The sequence below is a fragment of the Cervus elaphus genome, chromosome 5 (genome assembly GCF_910594005.1).
Source record: "Cervus elaphus chromosome 5, mCerEla1.1, whole genome shotgun sequence".
NCBI lineage: Eukaryota > Metazoa > Chordata > Mammalia > Artiodactyla > Cervidae > Cervus > Cervus elaphus.
Genome location: NC_057819.1, coordinates 83044814 through 83068516, shown reverse-complemented (window position 1 = coordinate 83068516; position 23703 = coordinate 83044814). Strand labels below are relative to the sequence as shown.

The 23703-nt window shown below is 37.5% G+C and overlaps 1 protein-coding gene across 4 annotated transcripts in view; it reads left to right on the top strand.

Annotated features, from left to right (window-relative positions):
- Positions 1 to 1601: 1601 nt before the first annotated feature.
- Positions 1602 to 23703, top strand: part of TRIM37 (tripartite motif containing 37) — a 168282-nt gene continuing 146180 nt past the window's right edge. For all 4 annotated transcript variants that reach the window (XR_006341158.1, XM_043902818.1, XM_043902816.1 and 1 more), the window contains exons 1-8: positions 1602 to 2183; positions 3920 to 4021; positions 11387 to 11427; positions 12949 to 13065; positions 14028 to 14115; positions 15087 to 15209; positions 16740 to 16863; positions 17676 to 17743. Coding sequence is in view for 3 of the 4 variants with exons in the window: in XM_043902818.1 (XP_043758753.1) it covers positions 2163 to 2183; positions 3920 to 4021; positions 11387 to 11427; positions 12949 to 13065; positions 14028 to 14115; positions 15087 to 15209; positions 16740 to 16863; positions 17676 to 17743 (684 nt within the window). In the remaining variant the exon portion in view is untranslated. The remainder of the gene's footprint in view (positions 2184 to 3919; positions 4022 to 11386; positions 11428 to 12948; positions 13066 to 14027; positions 14116 to 15086; positions 15210 to 16739; positions 16864 to 17675; positions 17744 to 23703) is intronic.

Below are 23703 nucleotides of genomic sequence, written 5' to 3'. Positions count from 1 at the left end.
CCATCCCTGAGTTGGGAAAATTCCCTGGAGGAGGAAATGGCAACCCATTCCAGTACTCTTGCCTGGAAAATTCCATAGACAGGAGTCTGGTAAACTACAATCCATGGGGGTCACAAAAAGTCAGACTTGACTGAGCATGCACACTACAATAGACAAATTAGGAGATGGAGAAAGGCGTAAAAGAGGAGGATGGCAAGGTATGCCCTTAAGGAATTCTAATAGAGCTGACCACAGGTTTCCCAACCACACAGGGTAGCTGAGCATCCTCCCAACTAAGTTTTCTTCTTAAGTTAGCCAGTATCTGACTTTGGTGACAAGCAATGACCCCTCATTAGTTGTTCAGGTTTTCTAATTTTCCACTATTGTGAACTATTACAATTAATCTTAAACAGTTTGGGGCTCTTGTTCAGATACATCTATTAGTATAAGAACCTATTTTAATATTTATCATAGACTGTAATTTGTCTTTTTTGCTTTCTGCTCTACAGGGTTGCAAAGACCCCTTCTCATTACTCTGAATCCCAAGTAATATAGTACTGTGTCCTACAAGTTTTTTCCCCCCACAGGTGCACATATAGTTTATTAACAATTTCATTTTGAAGCCAGCCATTTTGATCCAGTAATTAAATAAGCTGTTTAATATTAAAGCATTTTTAAAATTTGAGGTAAAAATTAACCATTATTAAAATGTACAATTGAAGGCATTTTAGTATAAAAGATGTGCAACTATCACCTCTACGTAGTTCCAAGGCCATAAATAATTTTTGATGAAAGGATTTTTCAGGCACAATTATTCCTAAATTATATCTTTGTCCATGGCTCCTGCCATTAAAGAAAAAAATTGTTATGCCCACTACTTAACAAGAAAGTCCAAATGCCTTGATATTTAACAACTTCCTAAATTATTGCTGATTCTCTTCAGGTGCATTCAGTTAGGTTAAGTGTAACAGTTTGCAATAAACTGGAAAGGGACATTTTAGTTCAAATGAAGGATTTTATGTATATCCTTTGTCTCACACCTTCAATTCCTGCAATCTTTAAACATTTTTTTACCTAGAAAACTGTAGAAAGGAGACGCCAATACAGGAAAGTTGAACACAGGTGAAACCCTTGCACTTTCCAGTCTTAAGGCGCTAGTTCACCTTAAGTCCCAAGCAATGCAAGGCGGCAGTGGTTGCATGGCGAAGTCTGCCGGCGACACAATACAAGGTCCCACCCGCCCACTCCCGACACTGAAATGACCGCTCCAGGCTTCACGATCTGGAGCTCTGCTTCAGTAGTTGGGGCGGAAGTCCTAAAAATCAGAATCTGCGTTTGCTCCTCGAGCAGGAATCACCAGCCACGAGTCCTCTACACCAGTTTTGCAAAATGCGGGCCACAAGCCACCTGCAGCCCAATCAGCGAGCGTAGCAGAAACATGCTGATTTCGTGGAGCCCCACCCTAGAATCCGAATACCTAGGGGTGTGGCTCCGGAGTCTGCATTTTCCCCCAGCTCTCCAGGTGGCTCCCGCCTTTGGCGCTCAGAACTTTGAGACGAGTGAAGCCCCGCCCCTCCCCAGCGCCGCGCTCTCCTCCGCCTGCGCTAACTCAGACCGAAAGCACGCAACCCGGCGGCCTCGAACGGCCAAATCTCGTGTGCGCTCCCGCACCGCGGGAACTAGGCGCCGGCTTCTGGCCCGCTCCCTTGGCGCAGCGGCCTGCGCGCATGCGTGCGCGCGCGCCGCGCCTTTCCTCACGCCGCGCCTTCCGCTGCCCTGGTTACCGTTAGTGTTTGCGAATTCCCTGCAGCACCTTCTTCGCGGGAGACCAGCGCCGCCGGACTCCGGCAGCGGTTCGATACGCGCGCGCCTGCGTCACGTGGGCCGAGGCTCCCTCGCGGTCGCTGGCGAGCCGCTGAGCCGGGAGGAGAGGAGCTGCGGGCTACCGCTCACCCTCCCACCGCGCCCAGGGGCTGGCGCCCGGATGAAAATGGCGAAGTGGGGGTAGCTGGCGCGGAGCGTGAAGCTATGGGGAGCGCAGGTGTGACGGCCCTCGGAGCCCCCTGAGGCGGGCGCCTGGCGGTTCTCTGGGGCAGTTTGACCTGGCGACCTCGGGCTGGCGCCTAATCGGTCAGATCACGGGCTCCGCGGGTCTCCGAGGGACCCACCGAGAGAAAGGGGCAATGGATGAACAGAGTGTGGAGGTGAGAGGGCTTGAGGAGGGTGGTGGCTTCGTCTGCCTCGTCACCCGCTGAGCGTTCTGTATTCGGGGCGCCCCGTCCTAGTCCATCCTCTCGTGGGGCACCCCCGCCCCACTGCTGCTGCTGTGGAGGGGCTGACCCAGTGCGGGGGACGTTGTGCTCGCTCTGCAGCCCTCGAGGGCGCCTTGTGCTCGAACGGTTCCCGCAGTCAGGTGGTGCGTATCCGGGCGTTTTCAGGATGTCTTGGCACTGGTACTCATCCCCACGGGGTTTTTGCAAACTACAGCCTTTTCAGCGCAAAACTGCAAATTCTTTACATGGTCGTGCCCTTGCGACTCGCGGCCAGTTCTCACGAGTTTCTGAGCGAATCCGAATCTCCCTCCGAATGGGTAATCATTCCCTTCTCCGCGGTACATTCTGTAGACATCTGCCCTTCCCAGATTGAATGAGGATATACTTACTATCCTGTTTGATTGTAGTTTTCTAGAGCAACCTGTTCTTTTTATCTGAGTCTTGTAAACGATGTTTTCAAATGTTTGGGATACTGACTTTAAGGCTAGGAACATAAAAAAAGATTGCTTATTGGATATAATTATATAATATTAATAATTGTCAAAATTTGAACCTTCCAATTACTAAAATACTAAATCCTTGATTCTTAATTAGGGACAACTATATTAGTTGGGTACTCCACTTGAAACTAGTTCGTCCAATGGTCGTATTGTGTCCCAACTCCCCACCCTCCCAGCGTCTGCATCTCACGGATTCTGGTCCTGCAGAGTCATGGTTAGACTCATGATTAATTTTCTCCTTAATTCCTCTTGTAAAAGTATTATAAAGGTTTTGTAACCTTACCTTGGTTTTTAGAAGCGTTTTAATTCCTCTGAAATGGAGTAAAAATAAATGTGAGTACTGTAAAAATAAACTTACAATATGTAATAACCTACATTTAATTATATCTGTTTTCTTGCCAGATACTTCCTAAATTGATTCATCTGAAACTAGCAAAGATAATATTGTTCCTTCTATTTATGTAATTTTTTTTTTTCCCAAAGCCTTCATAGAGCTGCCACCAAAATTCTCAGTACAGGCAGAATTTCAGGCTCAAATAAATTGCTAGTTGGTTTGAACATCTTGGCAGAAATTCAGATTTCTATATTCTGAATTACATAGTTTCCCTCTTGATCAAAATATGCTGCCATTAATGGATCTTTTTATACTTAAAAAAATTTATAAACACAATCCACTCCCCTTGGGGAATTTGCAGAAAAAGCTGCAAGTTCATAATGTTCATTCAGTTATATAGTTTGCCCTTTTTTTGTTATACATCATAAGGATTTTTTTTTATCATAAACTTCAAACATTTTTCTAGTGGCTATTATAATCTATGTTAACTCCTGTAATTTAATATTTTGACCTTTGGGCTGTAGCCAGATTCTTGCAGTTATAATTATTGTTTCAGTGAGAATATTTGTGCAGAAGTCTATGTCTGAATTCCATATTCTTTGCTTATACTAGGATCATTGTGAAGCTTAGAAAAATGGAGGCATTTTTTCCCTCAGGAGATATCTGAGGTACCTGGACCTTGACTATCCAAGAGTATATGGAATATAGTTGAAACTGAGATGTTGTGAATCCAAAATAAATGTAAATGTTGAATGAATTATTGCAGACATGCTTTATACTCTTGATTCAGTAGCCGAATCTGGTGAACTTTAACATCTTTTTATTATTTTCAGAGCATTGCTGAGGTTTTCCGATGTTTCATTTGTATGGAGAAATTGCGGGACGCCCGCTTGTGTCCTCATTGCTCCAAGCTTTGTTGTTTCAGCTGTATTAGGGTAAGTTATGTACCTCTTTTTACATGCATTTAGCATATATAGGGTATATTGTAAAAATTAACCATTTTTTATATCTTCTTAAAATTTGATATTTCATGCCCTTTTAAAAATGTCTTAATGTTCATTAATAGGGAGGTTGTCAACTTATATTGTTAAGCTCTGTGGAGATGAATAATCAAGTGATATCTGCCTTGGAATATCTGGAAACCAAAGCCCAGTGTAACTTTAGTATATTTACATTATTAAATCATTGCACACTTAACAAGTACTTATGAAGTGCTTACCTGCATTGTATTTGGAGTTGAGGATGCCAAGATAAGTGATGGAAGCGCTTTCCCTGCAGGAGTTTAAATCTAATTAAGAGAATGGACCTTGTGTTTATATTGAGGAATGTGTAGTGTCATAAAGAGGCACTTACAAAGTGCTGTGAGACTCAAGAGGGAGAGTTTATACTTGTTTGATGGGTAAGATAGAGAAAAAGCTAGTAATGGGTTCAAAGGCAAAGAATAAAGTCATATAATCTTATAGTTAAAAGAGACCTTAAAGGTGAATATAATCTGATGGCTTTAAAAATTAAATGTCGGTGAACCCCACAACAAAATTATGAGAAAGCCTAAGATGTAAAGAAGAGCTTATTTTGGTTGTATGTAGGAATTCAGTGCACATTTGCAGGCCATAGCTGAAAACTCCCCTGCCCACATTACTCTTAGTAGATAATTTCCTTTATTGAGAAAGTCAAAGTCATGTAACATACTCTAAATCTCAAACGTTCTCTGTGGTTCCCTGTTCCTGCCTGAGGAAGATAAATATCCCTTAGTCAAAGAGTAATATCTGAAACACTTAAATCATTTGCTTCCAGTCACACAGTTAGCAAATGATAGAGCTGAATTTGAACCCAGGCAGTCTGGCTCTAGAGCCTGTGTTCTTTGGCACTACACTACATGTGCAGAAGGCCTAGGTTACAGACCATGCTGCTTCTCCCACTCATAAACTGAGAGACTTGATCTTTGCATTGTTTTCTCGAACAATAGAATGTGGATAACAAGATCTGTGCCACAAGATGGTTGTGGCATTAAATGAGATAAGTAAGCTAAAAGGTTTAATTTAGAAACTAACATATACTGTCCACTTGTGCTATTTTATTGTATTCTAAAAATAGCAACTCATACACATATTGTGTTTTATAAACGGTGTAGCTGAAGTGAGATAGATTTAAGTGGCCTCTGTCACTGTAGTTAATTGATAAAGTGGATCTGGATTCACCTCTTTTGATGAAGGTCTAGTATACATGGACTTTTCAAGTGGCGCAGTGCTAAAGAATCCGCCTGCCAACACAGGAGAAGCAGGAGACATGGATTTGATCCCTGGGACTCGGAAGATCCCTTGGGGTAGGAAATGGCAACTGTCTCTAGTTTTCTTGCCTGCAAAATTCCATGAACAGAGGAGCAAAGAGTCAGACACGACGAGCACAAAAATACAGATACAAATACCACTATATAGATGACCTCTGGTTATTATCTTATACCTCACTGATCATTCATTCCTTCACTGTTACCTTTTCCTCATCCTGTTCCTTACAAGAGTATGTTTCTTAAATATTGCGCTGGCATTCTCTTTTATGAAGTGTCTGGGAATTTTTCATCTACTTTGAGAAATTTGGTTTACTTTTGCATGGCTTCTAAATCTTCCTTCAACATTGCCTTATAAATGTCATTCCTGATTGTCCTTCCAGCATCTTTGAGATTTGCTTCAAATCAAATTCTTCCTGTTATTTTCTCAAGTTGACTCTCTTGAACTTTTTTGTTTCTTCTTTTCTACCAGGAACTCAAACTTAAAACCTCTTGACACCAATGATTTTTAAGTTTTTATCTCCTAAAGGGAAAGTGAAGTCGCTCAGTTGTGTCCGACTCTTTGCAACCCCATGGACTGTAGCCTACCAGGCTCCTCCATCCATGGGATTTTCCAAGCAAGAATACTGGAGTGGATTGCCATTTCCTTCTCCAGGAGCTCTTCCCAAACCAGGGATTGAACCTGCGTCTTCCGCATTGTCTGAGCCACCAGGGAAGTCCTATTATCTCCTAGTGTCATTTATATTTGTCCTGCTTTTCCATTCTTTTTATTACCATCCTAATGGGGCTTCCCTGGTAGCTCAGACGGTAAAGCGTCTGCCTACAATGCTGGAGACTCTGGTTTGGTCCCTGGGTTGGGAAGATCCCCTGGAGAAGGAAATGGCAGCCCACTCCAGTATTCTTGTCTGGAGAATCCCATGGACAGAGGATCCTGGTGGGCTACAGTCCATGGGGTCGCAAAGAGTCAGACATGACTGAGCCACTTCACTTCACTTCACTTAATAGAGAATTGCAGATACTTATTGCCTCATGCTTCAGTAATTACAGTTACCATCTAACTGATCTGTCTTAAATGTTTAATCTGTAGTCCATTTTGTATCCTGCTGCTGTGTTGATGTTTTCCAGTAATGCCATTTTTTTTTGTTCTCCCAGAAGCCTTAGATTTATTGCCTGAAGGGTAAAGTCCAAGAACATTAACCTTGTATTCAGACCATCTGGATAATCTGGTTCTAACCTTTTTCTTAGAGTTGTCTTGTTCCCAAGTACACCGTCCATTTGTTCATTTATTCAATGGCTATTAATTGTATGCCTACTTGGAGTTAGGCATTGACTTCTCAAGGAGTTGGATTCTTTCCTAGTTAGGATATATACAAAAAAGTAAATAGCTGTATTAGATATCCTTCATAGCATAAAGAAAAGTGAAACTGGTTAAGGGTTTAGAGTAGGGACTTTGGGAGGGCACAGGCAGGTTGGTAGCTACTTTAGGTAGGGTAATCTGGGAATGTCTCTGAGTATATGACATTTGAGCAGAGACCAGGATGAAATGGAAGAGTGATGGAAATATCTGGGAAAGAAGGTACCAGGCAGAGAAATCAGAAAGGGAAAGGCCTTGAGAAAGAAATATGTTTAGTGTGCTGAGAAATAGCAAAGAAACCAGTGTACTTGGAGCAAAGTGGACAGAGGCAGAGGGGGAATGGAAATGAGCCTTGGTAAAGACCTTGGGTTTCATTTTAACTGTGCTGCTATCCATTGAAAGCTTTGAGTGATTTGAAGTAGCTGATGCCCTGAAAGCTTTCACTCTGGCTACTGTGTGGAAAGTAGACTGTTGGCAGATGGTTGAGAGAGTGGAGAGAACAGTCAGGATGGGCTTTATGAATGAAATGGTGAATGGTGGTTTGGACTGGAAGGGGAACAGCAGAAGTGGTGAAAAATAAGGCTTTTCTGTTGTTTTGAAGGTAGACTCAGTGGGTTTTCATAGAGATGTGTTATGAGGAAAGTTTTTTACAGCATCTGGATGAATGGTTTTCCATTCTGAAGCAGAAAAAACTGGGGGAGGAACAGATTTGGGTGGCTATAAAAGTTGTGGGTTTTTTTTTAAACTTTTAAAATCTTTTAGTAACAGTACAAAAAACATTGTTTTTGCTAGTAAGAGCAATATAACTAAATATAGATCTGTCTTAAACCAATTTATGACCATGATACTACTGTTGAAAATTTTGGACTAGTTCAGTTTATTACAATATTTGTATTTTTTAAATCTTAAACAAATTGAGATATAATTCACATACCATAAAATTCACCCTTTTAATGTATAAATAAAGTTCTTCTTTTAGTATGTCAAGTTTGAGGTGGTTATTATACATTTAATTGGAGATGTTGACAGTTGGAAGTATGAATCTGGATTTGAGGAATGGATTGAATTATTAGCATATAGTTAATATTTAAAGGCAGGGGACTAGATGAGATCCCCAGATTACTTCCTGTGGGAAGAGATCTTTAGGTCTGAACTCTGGGTCACTCAACGTTCAAATGTTAGGAGAAGGAGGATTCAGTAGACTATATTAAGAAGGAGCCAGGAGTGAGACAGCACAGAATTCAGATGAGAAACATGTTTCAAAAAGAAGTGAGTTAGCCGTGTCATATGGTTGTAGCCTGGGAATTGACAGTTGGATTTGAGAATAAGTAGGTTTTTGATGACCCTAATAAGTAATTTCAGTGGAACAGTGGGGGAAAATTTGATGTCAGAGTGGGAGGAGAAAGAGATAGCAAGTATAAAAACTGTCAGAGAATCTTACTGTAAAGGGGAGAAATAAGGCAATGAATTGAAGGGGGATGTTGAGAGTCATCTTTTAGGAGGTTTTTATCTTGCTGGGATGAAGCCAGTAGAGAATACATAATGATACTGGAGAGACGAGGATAATTACAGAAGCAAAGTCCTTGAGATGTTGAGAGCTCCACGCAACCGAGTTGTAATATTGTTTATTTGAATGCCTTCCTTTCTTTTCCATCCCATCTCTGTTCCTTTGTCCACAGAGCTTGAACTATCTCTGACAGCCCAGATACTTGTGTCATTTTAACAAACTAATGTTCAGATGCATGAATAGACTTGTCCGAAGTCACCTGGTAGTTGATGGCAGTCTGAGAGTGAACTTCCTCCCAGGCTGGCACTCTACCAAGGACTATCTGGTGCCTCCACACGTGTACCAGGAGGCAGGAACATTGGCTGTGTTTCCATTTCTCTCACTGCGCTCAGTTGATTTTTTCTCAATGTCTGTTTCTATTTCGTATTTTCTCCTTTTTTTTAACTGACATCTATCTCATCTAATTTTTAAAATTTGTTTTTAATCCCCTCTTGATTTTCAGTATTGGTAGCAATTTGTTTGCCTATAATTATTGACTTTGTTTTTCATTTTTCAGTCTTTTAAAATTAGGTATATTTGACATACAGTAAACTGCACATATAGAAAATATATAATTTGATAAGTTTTGGCAAATGTTTCCATTGAAAAGCCATCCCTGCAATCAAGATAATGAATATGTCTGTAATCCCCCAAAACTTCTTTTTGCCTCTTGGTAATGCCTCCCTTTGCTTGTTTTGTTCTCAAGCAACCAGGAATCTGCTTTCCATCACTTTAGATAAGTTTGCATTTTCTAGAATCTTATACAAATGGAAGCTTACAATATGTACTCTTAAGGGTTTGGCTTTTTTTCACTCAGCAAAAATTGAGATTCATCTGTGGTGTTTTAACAGTACTATTCCTTTTTGTTGCTGCAAAGTAGCATTCCATTGTATGCCTAGCTATAATTTGTTTATCCATTCACCTATTGATGGACATAAGAGTTGTTTCTAGTTTTTGGTGTTTACAAAGAAAACTTTTATGAACATTTGTATACAAGTCCTTGAATGAACTTAAGCCGTCTTTTCTCTTGGGTAAACAGAAATGAAATGGCTTAATCATATGGCAGGTGTATGTTTAACCAATTGTCAGACTATTTTTCTAAAATAGTTGTATCATTTTACATTCTTACCAGCAGTGTATGAGAGTTCCAGATCTTCCATGTTAATGCCCACACTTGGTATGTTCAGTCTTGAATTTTAGCCATTCTTACAGGTACGTAGTAGTAACCCAACTTTTCCCTTGAGATCAAGAAAAAGACAAGGATGTGTACTTTTATTACTTTGGGCCATTATACTCTCCCCAAATCCCTGGTAACCACTATTCCTTCTTCTCTGGAATCCAACTAGTCTAAGTACCCCATATAAATGGAATCAAAGAATATTTGTTCCTTGCTGTTTATCTCTTGGCTCTCTATTCTGTTTCATTGTCCTTACATCAGTGCCAAACTGTTGTGATTTACCGTAACTGTAGTAAACACTGAAATCAGGAAATGTGAGTCCTCCTAACTTTGTGAAAAGTGTTCAGTGTTTCACCGTGGAGTATCATGTGTGCTGTGGGTTTTGTGTATTGTTGTTGTTCAGTCGCTCAGTCATGTCCAACTCTTTGCGACCCCATAGACTGTAGGACGCCAGGCTTCCCTGTCCTTCACTATCTCCCATTATTTGCTCAAACTCATATTCATTGAGTTGATGCCATCCAACCATCTCATCCTTTTTTGTCCCCTTTTCTTCCTCCCGTCAATCTTTCCCAGCATTAGGGCCTTTTCCAATGAGTTGGCTCCTCGCAGCAGGTGGCCAGAGTATTGGAGCTTCAGCTTCAGCATCAGGCCTTCCAATGAATATTCAGGGTTGATTTCCTTTATGATTGACTGGTTTGATCTCCAAGGGACTCTCAAGAGTCTTCTCCATCACCACAGCTCAAAAGCATCAATTCTTCAGCGTTCAGATGAGCCTAGAGAGGTGTGGGCTGAGACTACCTCTGGAGGAGTGCTGTGACTTTAGCAGAGCATTGTTTGAGGGAAAGACACATGACCTAAATCTGGCTTTGCTCAGGGACCAAAGAAATAATGTTCAAGGTTATTAAGAATGGAATCCTTTTCGATCTATTTTCTTTTTCTTACAGCTTTATTTTCTGTTCTGTGATGTAGATTTTCCCCCTATTTACCTTCTGTTGTTCTTCAAGGATTCCTTGGGAATTTTATTTCTGAGTTATTTGACTTTATTTAAAAACTTAGGTTCTTTCATAGAAACAGGAAGGAATAAACAGAAATAGTGGATACTAGGGAGTACATAGCTATTGGATTATGTATCTATTTACCTCAGAACCTATTAACCAGGTAATTCAAACAAAATATTTAACCATGAAGGTATTGTTTTTGGAAATGTATTCAGAAAATCTTAGCATCTTCTTTGTAGATCGTGTAAAACTGCTCCCTATCCAGTAATAACTAAAATAGGTTGTAGTAATAGAATTTGAGGTTTAGTAGAAATATTATTCTCTTATAAAACCTTTTTATAATTATGAAGAGACCAGGATATGTAGATGTTCGAATTGTTGAACTGTAGAACTCTTATGACAGTTTTGCTGTATTGCTTATTTTATATTTTTCTAATTTTATATCTAAATTTATATCTAATAAATATATATTTATCTAATTTTATATAATTTTTCTAATTTTAATGCATATACTTTGCTATTAGTTTGCTTTTCAAAAAGGAATTTAGTAGTACCTTAAAATTCCTCGGAGATTTTATGATGAGTTAGTTAGAAGTAAATCATCATAGTGGCTTGTTTTGGGGTGTGGAAGTGACAGTGTTGTTATTATTTTTGTGGAGATTATTTTATCTCCCCTGTGAGATTCAGACTCCTAGGATCACTTTTTTTTCCTATGAGAGAATAGCTTCTTAATAATTATTTTGGGATGAGTTCTGTCCCTTTGAAAATTTATTCTTGTCACGATGATAATGAGGAGACAGATTGCCTGCTATTCTGTAAGTATCTCTATAATTAATGCAGACACTAGAGAGGTAAACTCATTAATTTTGGTATGTAAGTACTCAATATGTACAAATTAATGGTGTTTCTGCAATCAAAATCTAATTCTTTTGCCTCCTTAGCGCTGGCTGACAGAGCAAAGAGCCCAATGTCCTCATTGCCGGTAAGTATTTTACTATGATTGTGAATTTGGAAGGTAGTAAGGTGATGGGGTCAGAGAGTGCCCTAATACTCATAAAGTTCTTTCTGCAATCTGCTACATTTCTTCTCTTTTTGAATACAGTTGAAAAGAATATAAGCAGTCTTATCTGTCTGAAGAAGTGCAGACTAATTTATCTGACATAGAATTATATAGAATATATTGCATTGTTTACCTTCTTTTGGAAAATCATTGTGTAACTTCTAAACTTGCCTTTTGTAACTACAGAAATTAATAAAGTTTCTGTTAAAAAAATCCATAGCTGAACAAAAAGGCTTCTGATTCTGATACCCCCCACCTAATCTTTTCATGAATTAACACTTTGAGAAGAAACTGTTAGGTTTGGTTTGTTTGTTTGTTCTTTTAGACATCTATCTATGTATACTGATATGTGTACATAATAATTTTTTCTTAAAACACAAAAATGATATTTTGTTGTTTGCTTCTTTTTTCCATGTAAAATCTAGTGGTGCCTTTATTGATGGTATGTACACATATGTCATTTAAAATCAATGTTTGAGTAATAATCCACTGTAAGATTATACATTTATTTGTGCTTATACTGGAAGACATTTAGGTTGTTTCCATTTTTGGTTATTTCAAATGATGCCAGATTCCATTGAAGGAAAAGGCTTTTTGCCATTTTATGTTCCTAATAATAGAAAATGAAAGTACCTTTTCATCACATCCTTGCTAACACTGAGTATTACCAATCTTGTTTCCTTTTTTGTTACTCTGCTAAGTGAAAAATGGTATCTTGTTTTTAATCTGCTTAAAAAAATGATTGGAACTGAGCATCTATTAACATTTTTAGCCATTTATAATTTATTTTTTTCTTAAACTGTCTCTTTATATCTTTTGCCCATTTTTCATGTATTGTTTGCATTTTTCCTATTAACTTTTAAGAAAATCAGGACTATCAAATAGAACTTTCCATGTGATGGGAATGTTCTCTAGTGTTGCTGTCAAATGTGGTAATTGAGCACTTAAAGTAAGTCTAGTGTAACTATGTAATGAAATTTTTTAAGATTAATTTGAATTTTAATTTAAAGTCACATGACTAGTGGCTATCATTTTGGACAGTAGAGCTTTAGGCTAAGGAATTGAGAATTAAATTTGTAATCTAAAATTTTTTTATTCCTCTTTTTAAAAATAAATAGTACATTATTGTAAAAATAGGCTGCAAACCATACTTTTCATTATGTCTTTGTTACTATTTTGATAATAATTGGTATGAATATGATTGTGAGCTCTATTTTGAGCAAGGTGTTTATTTTTTCCTGATTGATAATTTTTTTCCAGCTTTGTTGAGGTATTAATTGACAAAATTTAAGCTATACAATTCTGAAAGGATTCCCCACATTGAGTTAACAGATCTGCCACCTCAGTATTTACCTCTGAAATGTGTTTTAGAAAATGATCTTAAATTCCTGAATGAGAGTATACATATATATATATGTATATATATTTTTTTTTTTCCTCCAGTGCTCCACTCCAGTTACGAGAACTAGTAAACTGTCGTTGGGCAGAAGAAGTAACACAGCAACTTGATACTCTTCAACTCTGCAGTCTCACCAAACATGAAGAAAATGAAAAGGACAAGTATGTCCTCAGTTTCTTTGTCCAGGTGTTTCATAGATTGTGCTACATGCCTTTTTAAATGACATTATTGAAAGATTCCTTTCAGTTTCGTAGGTGAACACTAAGACAGGTTTCTTATGGTGTGGGTGTCTCTGTTTGGAAAGACCCTCTAACATGCAGGGGCTCCTCTCTAGTTGCAGCGCACAGGCTTCTCATTGTGTCAGCTTCTCTGCTGTGGAGCCGGGCTGTCGGGTGTGCGGCCTCCGTAGTTGCTGCTCATGGGCTCTAGAGCTCGGGTTTAGTAGCTGTGCATCGGCTTAGTTGGATCACAGCATGTGCAGTGCTCTCAGATCAGGGATTAAACCTTTGTCCCCTGCACTGGCAGGTGATTCCTACCCACTGTGCCACTAGAAAGTCCTTTTTTTTTATGATGCCCATGCTAATCAGTGTGAGGTAATATTGTGGTTTTGATTTGGATTTACCTTATGAGGATGTTGAGCATCTTTACCTGTCCATTTGGCCATTTGTGTATATTCTTTGGAGAAGTTTCTGTTTTGTATTTTGCCCATATTTTAATTGTTTTTGTTTGTTTGCTTGGCTAGTGCTAAGTCGCTGCAGTCATGTCTGACTCCTTGCGACCCCATGGAATATAGCCCACCAAGCTCCTCTGTCCATGGGATTCTCCAGGCAAGAATACTGGAGTGGGTTGCCATGCCTTTCTCCTGCTTGGCTAGGGTATTTGTTTAATTGTAGGAATTCTTTATATAATTTGGGTATTAACTCCTATCATGTGTCTTTTGATGTACATAGGTTAAGTTGATGTAGTCTAATTTACACAAAAGCCATGGGAGTTCATTCTATATTTCCTGAGATATAGTCATTTAAAATTGACTGACTTATTTGCCTAACTTAGGTATTTGTTGTGGTAACTGTGTTCCAATTTTAATTAATTTATAACTGTACTTTTTTCCTGTAACATATAGGTGTGAGAATCACCATGAAAAACTTAGTGTATTTTGCTGGACTTGTAAGAAGTGTATCTGCCACCAGTGTGCACTTTGGGGAGGAATGGTAAGAGGAACAAATTCAGCATATTATTTTTGGTTAGAGTCTTGAAAGCACTGGCATTTTTGTTTGACTTAGAAAGTAATATCGTTTTACTCTGTTTATAGAATGAAAATTAAATGTATCTGCTTCATAGCAGAATGTATTATATCTGTATATTTATTTGCAAATCTTCTGCTGTAGGATCAAGGCCTTTTCCTTAATCTGATACCCTGGTCAGTTGATCTGATATCCTGGCTGTGATTTCCAATTCTAGTTTCTTTAAAATGGAACAACTTTATAGGCATTTGTGAAACAATATGAATGTAGACATTTAGATCTTATGATTTTTTTTTAAATCTTCTTTTCTCAAGTACCTTTCTGATTGATTCATTTGTGCTAGAGACTGGGGGTTCAGTGATGAACACAACAGATATCAAACAGCTAGTTCTATACTCACTTGCTGTTGTGAAAAATATTAGAAATAAGTATACAGTGCTAATGCGAGTGACTGACCATGGGACCTACACTGTAAGCCTGAGTTAAGTTCCAGAGGATGAGTAGGAGTTAAGTGGGTGGAGAATTTGAAGAGGGTGGAGGAAAGAGCATTATTTTTGAAGAAGGAGTTTCTTTGGCAAAGGACTGGTGGGAGGAAGTTTGAGGACATAGAAGAAGGCTAGTACTCAGAGAAGAGAAACAAATAAGGTTGCGTCAGGTGGTTTTGGCCATGGTTAAGGATTTTGTTTCTTTGATGAGTGAAGATTTCTAGGTAAGTAAACGTTTTGCTAAAGTCCATTATCTAAAATCTGGAAGGATTTTTTTCTGCATGGGCCAAGTGATCTTAAGCAAACTCTGGCCTGTTTTAACAAACAGGCGGAAGATAAAATTCACATGAAATTATTTACCAGTTTAGTAGTACCTGTAGAGTGTTAAGGAAGGAATGTAAATGTAGATGAGATATATGAAAATGTTCTAAAACTACTCATTAATTTAAATAGCATAGTGGACATACCTTTAAACCTTTGGCGGAAATTTATGAGCAGCATGTTACTAAAGTGAATGAAGAAGTAGCCAAACTTCGTCGACGTCTCATGGAACTGATCAGCTTAGTTCAAGAAGTGGTAAGACTACTACTACTAAAAGATCATTATTTCTTTTATAGTTTATAATATATGTACACATATATTTTTCTTTTCTTTTTATTTTTTTGCCACACCATGTGGTGTGTGGGATCTTAGTTTGCCAGCCAGGGATCCAGCCTTTGCCCCCTGCATTGAAAGAGCATTCTTAAACCACTGGACCACCAGGGAAGTCCTTGTAATAAAATATATGTTTTTTATAAGATAGATCAATCAGATGTTGAACTCAAGATTGGAAAATTTGATAAGAGGTATTTATAGTTTCTCTCACTAACTTTAAACCAGCTGAGGAATTGTATCCAAATTCCTTGCCTGCTCTGAAGTTGGAGCCAGAGAATTGCCTGTTCTTGCAGAAAAATAGGGAATCAATGAATAAGTTCAATGAGCCTATTTGTTACAGAGTCAATTACTGACTTCTGAATAGAATCAGTATTGACATTTTATAGTCATTAAATCATTTATTCTTTGGGAGAGTTTCTGCTACCACAGAATGAACTATTTCTGATCTTCTGAATTAGAACTGCAAAATTGAATGAGTAGTATTTAACACTACTCTTTAGATATTGTCTGGGTCAAGAGCTCTGGTGAGTTATTTACCATTTGTAATAATATTTCTATGGGAAAGTGTAATAAGCATCAAACATTTAAGTAGAAAATACACTTTTGGAATTTATTTTGTTCAAAGTTACCTGAATGACACTTATTAGTGAGGTTTGTGGACCATTCTTAACTTAAAGATGTTTTTATTTTAGTCATGCAGCAATCAAGATTGAGATTATTATTTTTATAACATTCTTTATACAGAAAATAATATTTTTGAGTTACATGTATGCTGCACAAAGGGATTTTGGACTATAAACAAGTTGGATGTCTTCCATTTGGCTTTTATTTGTCTACCTTTTTTTCTATTGTTTTCTTTTGATGACATTTTAATTTGGGCATTAAAGAAGGTGTTTTGTTGGTAGTTTGACATTCTCACTGCTTTTGCTTATAATAGTAAATATCGGAAAGTTTACTTTTTATTTTTGGTGGTATGCTATTTAAAAAAACTGTACTATGCAGTCTTTTTTTTTTCTTTTTATGCAGTCTTTAAAAACCTTATTTTTTTCTTTCTTAGCTCAGTTCTGAAAAAAATTTAAAACTTTGTAAACTAGAGTAGATACGGTTTTTCAAATTTGTCATTTGTTTTAGGGTGATGTGAACTGACCTTAGTGTACTCTTTGAACGGTGATTTCCTATATGGTTAGGCTTTGTATGTGTTACTTAAAGCAGTTTTTTGTAATTACACATCTTTTCTGTTTAACTGTTAAAATATTATGTACTTTATTATGTTTTAATTGTTAAAAATTTTTTCTGAGTTTCCTGTTGTATTTGAACAATTAAAAAGTGTTATTGGCTTATAGTTTTTAAAGGGGAAATTAAATGACTTTAAGAATTGCAGTGATTATGTTAAGGTCCATTTACTTCTGTTTGAATAATTCAATTAAAAGTTTTTACCTGTTTATTTTCTAGGAAAGAAATGTAGAAGCTGTAAGAAATGCAAAAGACGAGCGTGTTCGGGAGATTAGGAATGCAGTGGAGATGATGATAGCACGATTAGATACCCAGCTGAAGAATAAGCTAATAACATTGATGGGTGAGTTTTCTTGTGTACATGGGGCTTTGAACCTCCTTGAGATTCGTCTTAGAAGAGTAAAAGTTGATAAGTTATAGGCTGGGGAAAGATTGCTTTAAAAAAAGAATTCTGCCTATTAATTTTTCCCTTATGTCAGTTAACATTACACCAAATTGATATGATTTCTGCTGACATCATGGGATATGCTTCCAGCTCCTCAGACTGTGATTTACACAGAAGATGGTCTGATTTGGCAAGCCTGCCTATACTGTAATCATGTCAGCAGTGTCTTTCTTCCTTCACTGTAATAATCATTCATTTATCCCTCCTGTTTCCAGCTTCTTTGAGACTGCTTTCCTCTCTGGGCATTCTTTTTCATAGATTCCTTTTTATTCAAAGAACATATCTCTTGCTGACAGTTCGTATACAAAATGGTCCACTAACTACATTCTTCTTTTTAGGCTGCTGTTAAATTTGGGGGGAGGAATTATTTCAGAATGGTTGATTGATTAAATACTTTGGTACATCTTTATATTCCTTAAGAAGCAATAACATTAATTTCATCACAGAGTATATTGTCATTATATGTTTCTTAGAAGGATTTAATAGAATTACATTGCATTTTGTCTGTTATTGTAGTTAGTGTTGGTTCTGAAATCCTCTTGTCAAAGCTACTATAATTAAAATCCTGGGAAGTTTTTTAAGATAGCTGTCATGAAGAAGTTTTGCTTACTTGAGACTGATTTCTTATTATCGAATATGTTCAATGAAAGTTAATTTCATTTTCAAACCAATAACGAGCCTGAATGTTCGTCTTTGCTATTTTTAAATAGGTCAGAAGACATCTCTGACTCAAGAAACAGAACTGTTGGAATCCTTAGTTCAGGAAGTAGAGCATCAGGTAATGGAATATTAAATGACATGAGATAAAGTCTTTATTGTTTTTTTGTTCATATACTTGAAAAGTTTTTTGGTTTTGTTGTTTTTTTGACAGTTTATATAAGGTCAAAGATCTCTGGATCTGTGTGCTGTACTAGGGATTTTTATGAAATAGGAATCAGCTGATTCAGTTTCTCCATCATGTTTGGGAACTAGGTAAAGTTTTTTTTTTTAATATTTATTTGTTGGTCGTGTTGAGTCTTAGTTGCATCATGTGGGATCTGGTCACACAGATTCTCTAGTTGTGGTGTGCAGAGTCAGTAGTTACAGCCGACAGGCTTGGTTACTCTGTGGCATGTGGGATCTTAGTTCCTAAGACAGGAATCAAACCTGTGTCACCTGCATTGCAAGGCAGATTGTTAACTGCTGCACCACCAAGGAAGTCCCAGAAAAATAAGATTTATTTTGTTTTTGCAAAAATGGAATTATTTTTATGGAGAATAGCCAATAGAAATCTAAATCTGTAGATTAAAATCTTCTGACATTGTGACTTCAAGATACAATATTATTGCCAATTACTAACATGTAGTGATCCTTAGGATAAAATTAGCATTTTTATTTATGAAGAAAATTTTTATTCCATACCAAATAGATAGCAGGTGTTGTTTTAGATGCTTAGAACACAGCAGTGGACAAAGTGGCAAAAAAAAAAAATCTGTCCTCAAGGACTTTATGATTTTAGATTCAGGGTAGGTGGGGATGAAGTCTATAGTGAATGAATAAATAATATGAATAAAATGTATAGATATTTGATATATTTATACGTCTTGAATTTGGTTTTTGAGATTCTCTAATTCATATGATACACAGCTGTCTCATGCAATTGTTCTCTTAATTATCATCCTGGGGATTCCCTTCATTTCTTTTTTAGGTTAAACCCTGTGTTTCCTGATTTCCGTGGCTTCCTGCTCTTGATTTATACATTTGTTTTGGAATCACACTTCCTCTGGCTTTTATGAAAGAGGAATCAGAGACTACATATCTGAAAATACATTTATCAGTCTTTACACTTGGTTGACTGTTTGGTAGAATTCAGTACATAAATATTTATTTATATATTCTTGTTTTTCTCTTCAGTGTTTCATGCTGTGTTGTTTGCTGAATCTTACTTTACTGAGCAGGGGTTGAACCTGGGCTGTTGGCAGTGAAAGCATGGTGTCTTAACCACTGTAACTGCTGGCCTGCCAGGGGATTCCCCAGTATTCCCATTCTTAACTGTGCATGTTGTTCTAGAGAACAGATTTTCCCCTCCAGAGAATAGTCAAGCAACCTTCTGCTGGAATGATGGGATAAATTTTTTAAACCAGCTGTAGTGGCGTAGGGGTGGGATCTGGGGATCTGTGCACTTTTTTTTTTTTTTTCATTTAACAGTGGATAGGATAATTGACCAAACAAATAAGCTACATGTATTTAAAGTGTACAATTTGATAAGTTTTGACAAATGTATACCCCTGTGAAACCATTACCACAGTCATGGTAGTAACTTTATTCCTCCAAAATTCCTTATACCTCTTTATAAACTCTGGTTCTGCTTCTTCCAACACTTCCCCCTCCAGGCAACCCCCAATCTGCTTTCTCTCATAGATAAATTTGCCTTTCTAGTGTTTAATATAATTGGAATCTGACCTGGGTTCGATCACTGGGTTGGGAACATCCCCTGGAGGAGGGCATGGTAACCCATTCCAGTGTTCTTGCCCAGAGAATCTCATGGACTGAGGAGCCTGGCAGGCTGCAGTCCATGGGGCCGCAAAGGATTGGACACGACTGAGTGACTAAGCATAGCACACACATTTTGTTTGATCTCTTTTACTCAGCAGAATTATTTTACAGTTCATTCATGTATCAATAGTTCTTTCCTTTTTAATTGCTGAGTAGTATTCCATTGTATGTATATGCCAGTTTGTTTTTCCCTTCAGCTATTTATGGTCATTTCATTAGCTTCTTTTTTTTTGGATTGGCATATAGCCAGTTAACAGTGTTGTGATAGTTTCAGGTGAACCCAAAGAGATTCAACCAAAGATACATGTGTGTCCATTCTCCTTGGTTTGCTTTCTGGTTTTGACTTTTACAAATCAAGTGGCAATAAGCATTCATTTACAAATCTACATGGACATATATTTCCTTTTCTCTTGGGTCCACCTAAGATAGAATGGAAAATACATGATTCAATTTTTAATAAATGCCATCTCTTTTCCTGAAGAGACTGTATCTTTTTTTTTTTTGAGACTGTATCATTTTTATTTCTGTCAGTAGTCTTTGAGAGTATTAGTTAATTCACATTCTTGTTAACATGTGATATAGTCAGTCTTTAATTTGAGGTGTTCTCATAGAAGTGTAATAATATTTCATTATGGTTTTATTAGGTTGGGGCAAAAGTAATTGCAGTTTCAGACCGTGATTTTTAAATCATTATAACTAGGCTCAACCACATTTTTATTAATTAAAATAGAAACCATTACCATCAATACGTTTTTGCTAACAATAAATAAGTTTGTTTATTCCTATAGTGTAAAAATCTGTGCTTCAGTGAACTCTTGAAAAGCATTTTCTGCCTCCTGTTGGTTGAGGACGCATTTTCCATGCAAAAACTTGTCAAGGTGTTTGAAGAAGTGGTAGTTGGTTGGCAAGAGGTTAGGTGAATATGGTGGATGAGGCAAAACTTCATAGCCCAGTTCATTCAACTTTTGAAGTGTTGGTTGTATGACCTGCAGTCAGGCATTGTCCTGGAAAAGAATTGGACCCATTCGGTTAACCAGTGCTGGCTATAGTCATTGCAGTTTTTGGGGCATCTCATCAGATTGCTGAGCATACTTCTCAGATATACTGGTTTTATTGGGATTCAGAAAGCTGTAGTGAATCAGACCAGGAGCAGACCACCAAACAGTGACCATGATCTCATCTTGGTGCAAATTTGACTCCAAAAAGTCCTTTGGAGCTTCTCGGTCCACCCACTGAGCTGGTCATTGCCAGTTGTATAAAATCTACTTTTTGTTGCACATCGCAGTCTGAGAAATGGTTCATTGTTACGTAGAATAAGAGAAGATGACACTTTAAAAACAACCGTTATTTTGATTTAAGGTCAGTTCATGAGGCACCCACTTATCAAGCTTTTCCACCTTTCCAATTTGCTTCAGATGCCAAACGATTTTAGAATAGTAAACGTTGAATTCTTTAGCAACTTCTCATGTAGTTGTAAGAAGATCAGCTTTGATGATTGCTCTCGATTGATTGATGTCACCTTCCAGTGGCCGGCCACTATGCCCCTCATCTTCAAAGCTCTTGTTTCCTTTGCAAAACTTCTTGAACCACTGCTGCTCTGTACATTTCTTAGCAGTTCCTGGGCCAAATGCATTGTTGATTTTACAAGTTGTCTGGTGCTTTATGACACGACCCATTTTGAACTTAAATAAAAAAATCACTCAGATTTGCTTTTTGTCTGACATCATTTCTGTAGTCTAAAATAAATATAAAATAAACTGCAATAAGTCATTAGCAAAAAAAAGAATAAAGCATTATGAGCATTAAAGAATGAGCATTAAAGTGATGTGTAGCATAATGACATTTATTTAAGAATGAATGTATTCTAATATCAGATGATAAAGTTTAACAATGCAAAACCGCAATTACTTTTGCACAAACCTAATTTACATTTGCCTTGTGACTAATGATGCTAAGCATCCTTTCTTGAATTTATGTGTCATCCATGTATCCTCTTTATTGAGGTATCTGTTCAGATCTTTTTGTTATTCAGATCTTTTGGCCATCATTTTATAGCCTTGTTTGTTTTCTTACTGAGTTTTGAGAGCTCTTTGTGTAGAAAACTGGATATAAGTTCTTTATTAGATAGGTGCTTTGCAAAGATTTCCTTCAAGTCTATGGCTTGTCTTTTCACTCTCTTAGAAGTGTCTTTTGAAAGGAAGTTTTAAATTTTAATGAAATGTAATTTATCAGTTTGTTCTGCTGTCATAGCTAAGAAATCTTTACTTAACCTAAGATCACAAATATTTTCTACTGTGTTTTCTTCCAGAAGTTTTATGGTTTTAGGCTTTATATTTAGGACTATGATCCATTTTGATCTATTTTTGGTGTATGAGGTATGGATCCAAGGTAGTCTTTTTGTTTTAATTTGTATATATATGTGACTGTCCAGTTATTCTCGTACCATTTGTTGAAGGCCAGATTTTGTTCACTGAATTGCCTTTGCATCTTTTTCAAAAATTAGTCCATATATATGTTGCCTACTGATTTGTTTTATGCCACTGCTGCACTGGTTTGATTACTGTTGCTTTTTATAATAAAATCAACCCTGAATATTCTTTGGAAGGACTGGTGCTGAAGCCGAAGCTCCAATATTTTGGCCAGCTGCTGTGAAGTGCCAGCTCATTGAAAGAGACCCTGATGCTGGGAAAGATTGTGAGCAGAAGGAGAAGAAGGTGACAGGATGAGGTGGTTGGATGGTATCCCTGACTTGATGGAGTTGAGTTTGAGCAAACTCTGGGAGATAGTGAGAAACAGGGAAGCCTGGTGTGCTAACAGCCCATGGGCTTGCAGGGTCAGATATGACTTAGCGACTGAACCACAACAAAAAGTGTTAACTCTCTAACTTTGCTCTTCCTTTTTTTAGAATTTTTTTTTAACCTTCATATGAACTTTAGATTCAACTTTACAAAGAGATTAACATTTCCACTGAAAAAAATTTTTTTTCTTTAATATTAATTTTTTTTAGCTGCTTTGAGTCATAGTTGTGGCAGGTGGGCTCAATAGTTGCAGTGTGCGGGCTTATGGCATGTGGGATCCTAGTTCCCTGACGAAGGTTAGAACTTGAGCCCCCTTTATTGGCAGGCAGATTCTTAACCCCTGGATGACCAGGAAGTCCCATGTTTTGGCGTTTGATTGGAATTACATTGGATCTATATAGCAACTTGGGGAGATGGGACATTTTAACAATACTGAGTCTATTTCATGAAGAAGAGTCCATTTATTTTAGCAGTGTTTTGTAACTTTTCCGGGCACAAGATTTTTACATCATTTGTCAGATTTATTTGGTATTTCAGAATTTTTGATACTATGATAAAGGATGAGTTTTTTCCCCCATTATTTATCATTTTGGGGATATAGTTGCTGTATAATGTTGTGTTAGATTCTGTTGTACAGTGAGGTGAATCCACTATGTGTACACACATACATCCCTTCCCTCTTGGACCTGCCTCCTATCTAGGTCAACACAAAGCATGGAGCAGAGCTCCCTGTGCTGTATACACCAGGTTCCCAGCTATTACATAGATACGTATATCAATCCCAGTCTCCTGCCTCACGTCCCCTACCTCTGTGCTCATACATCTGTTCTCTATGTCTGTCTCTCTGTTCTTGCCTGCAGATAGGTCCATCTATACGATTTCTTTAGATTCCACACATGCAGGTGATACCTCATTGTGGTTTTCAGTTTGCATTTCTCTAATAATTACTGTTGTTGAGGATCTTTTCTCATGCCTCTTGGCCACCTCCTATGTCTTCTTTGGAGAAATGGCTGTTTAGGTCTTGTACAAGCTTTTTGATTGGGTTGGTTGTTCTTTTAATATTGAGCTCCACAAGCTGTTTGTATATTTTGGAGATTGGTGAGTTTTAAATTATGTACTCTTCAGTGTTTTGGAAGAAGCTGTGTAGAACTGGTAATGTTTCTTTCTTAGATGTTTGCTAGAATACACCAGTGAAGCCATCTGAATCTTCTTTTCTTTGTGGAAAGAAAGAAAACAGGAAGTTTTCAGTTTCTTTATAGATATAAGGCAGTTTTTCTGACTTCCCCAGCAATCCAGTGTTTAAGACCCCCATTCTTCCACTTCAGAGGGTGCAAATTCGATCCCTGTTTGGGAAACTAAGATCATGCATTCCTTACATTATGGCCAAAAAGAAAAAAATAGGGCA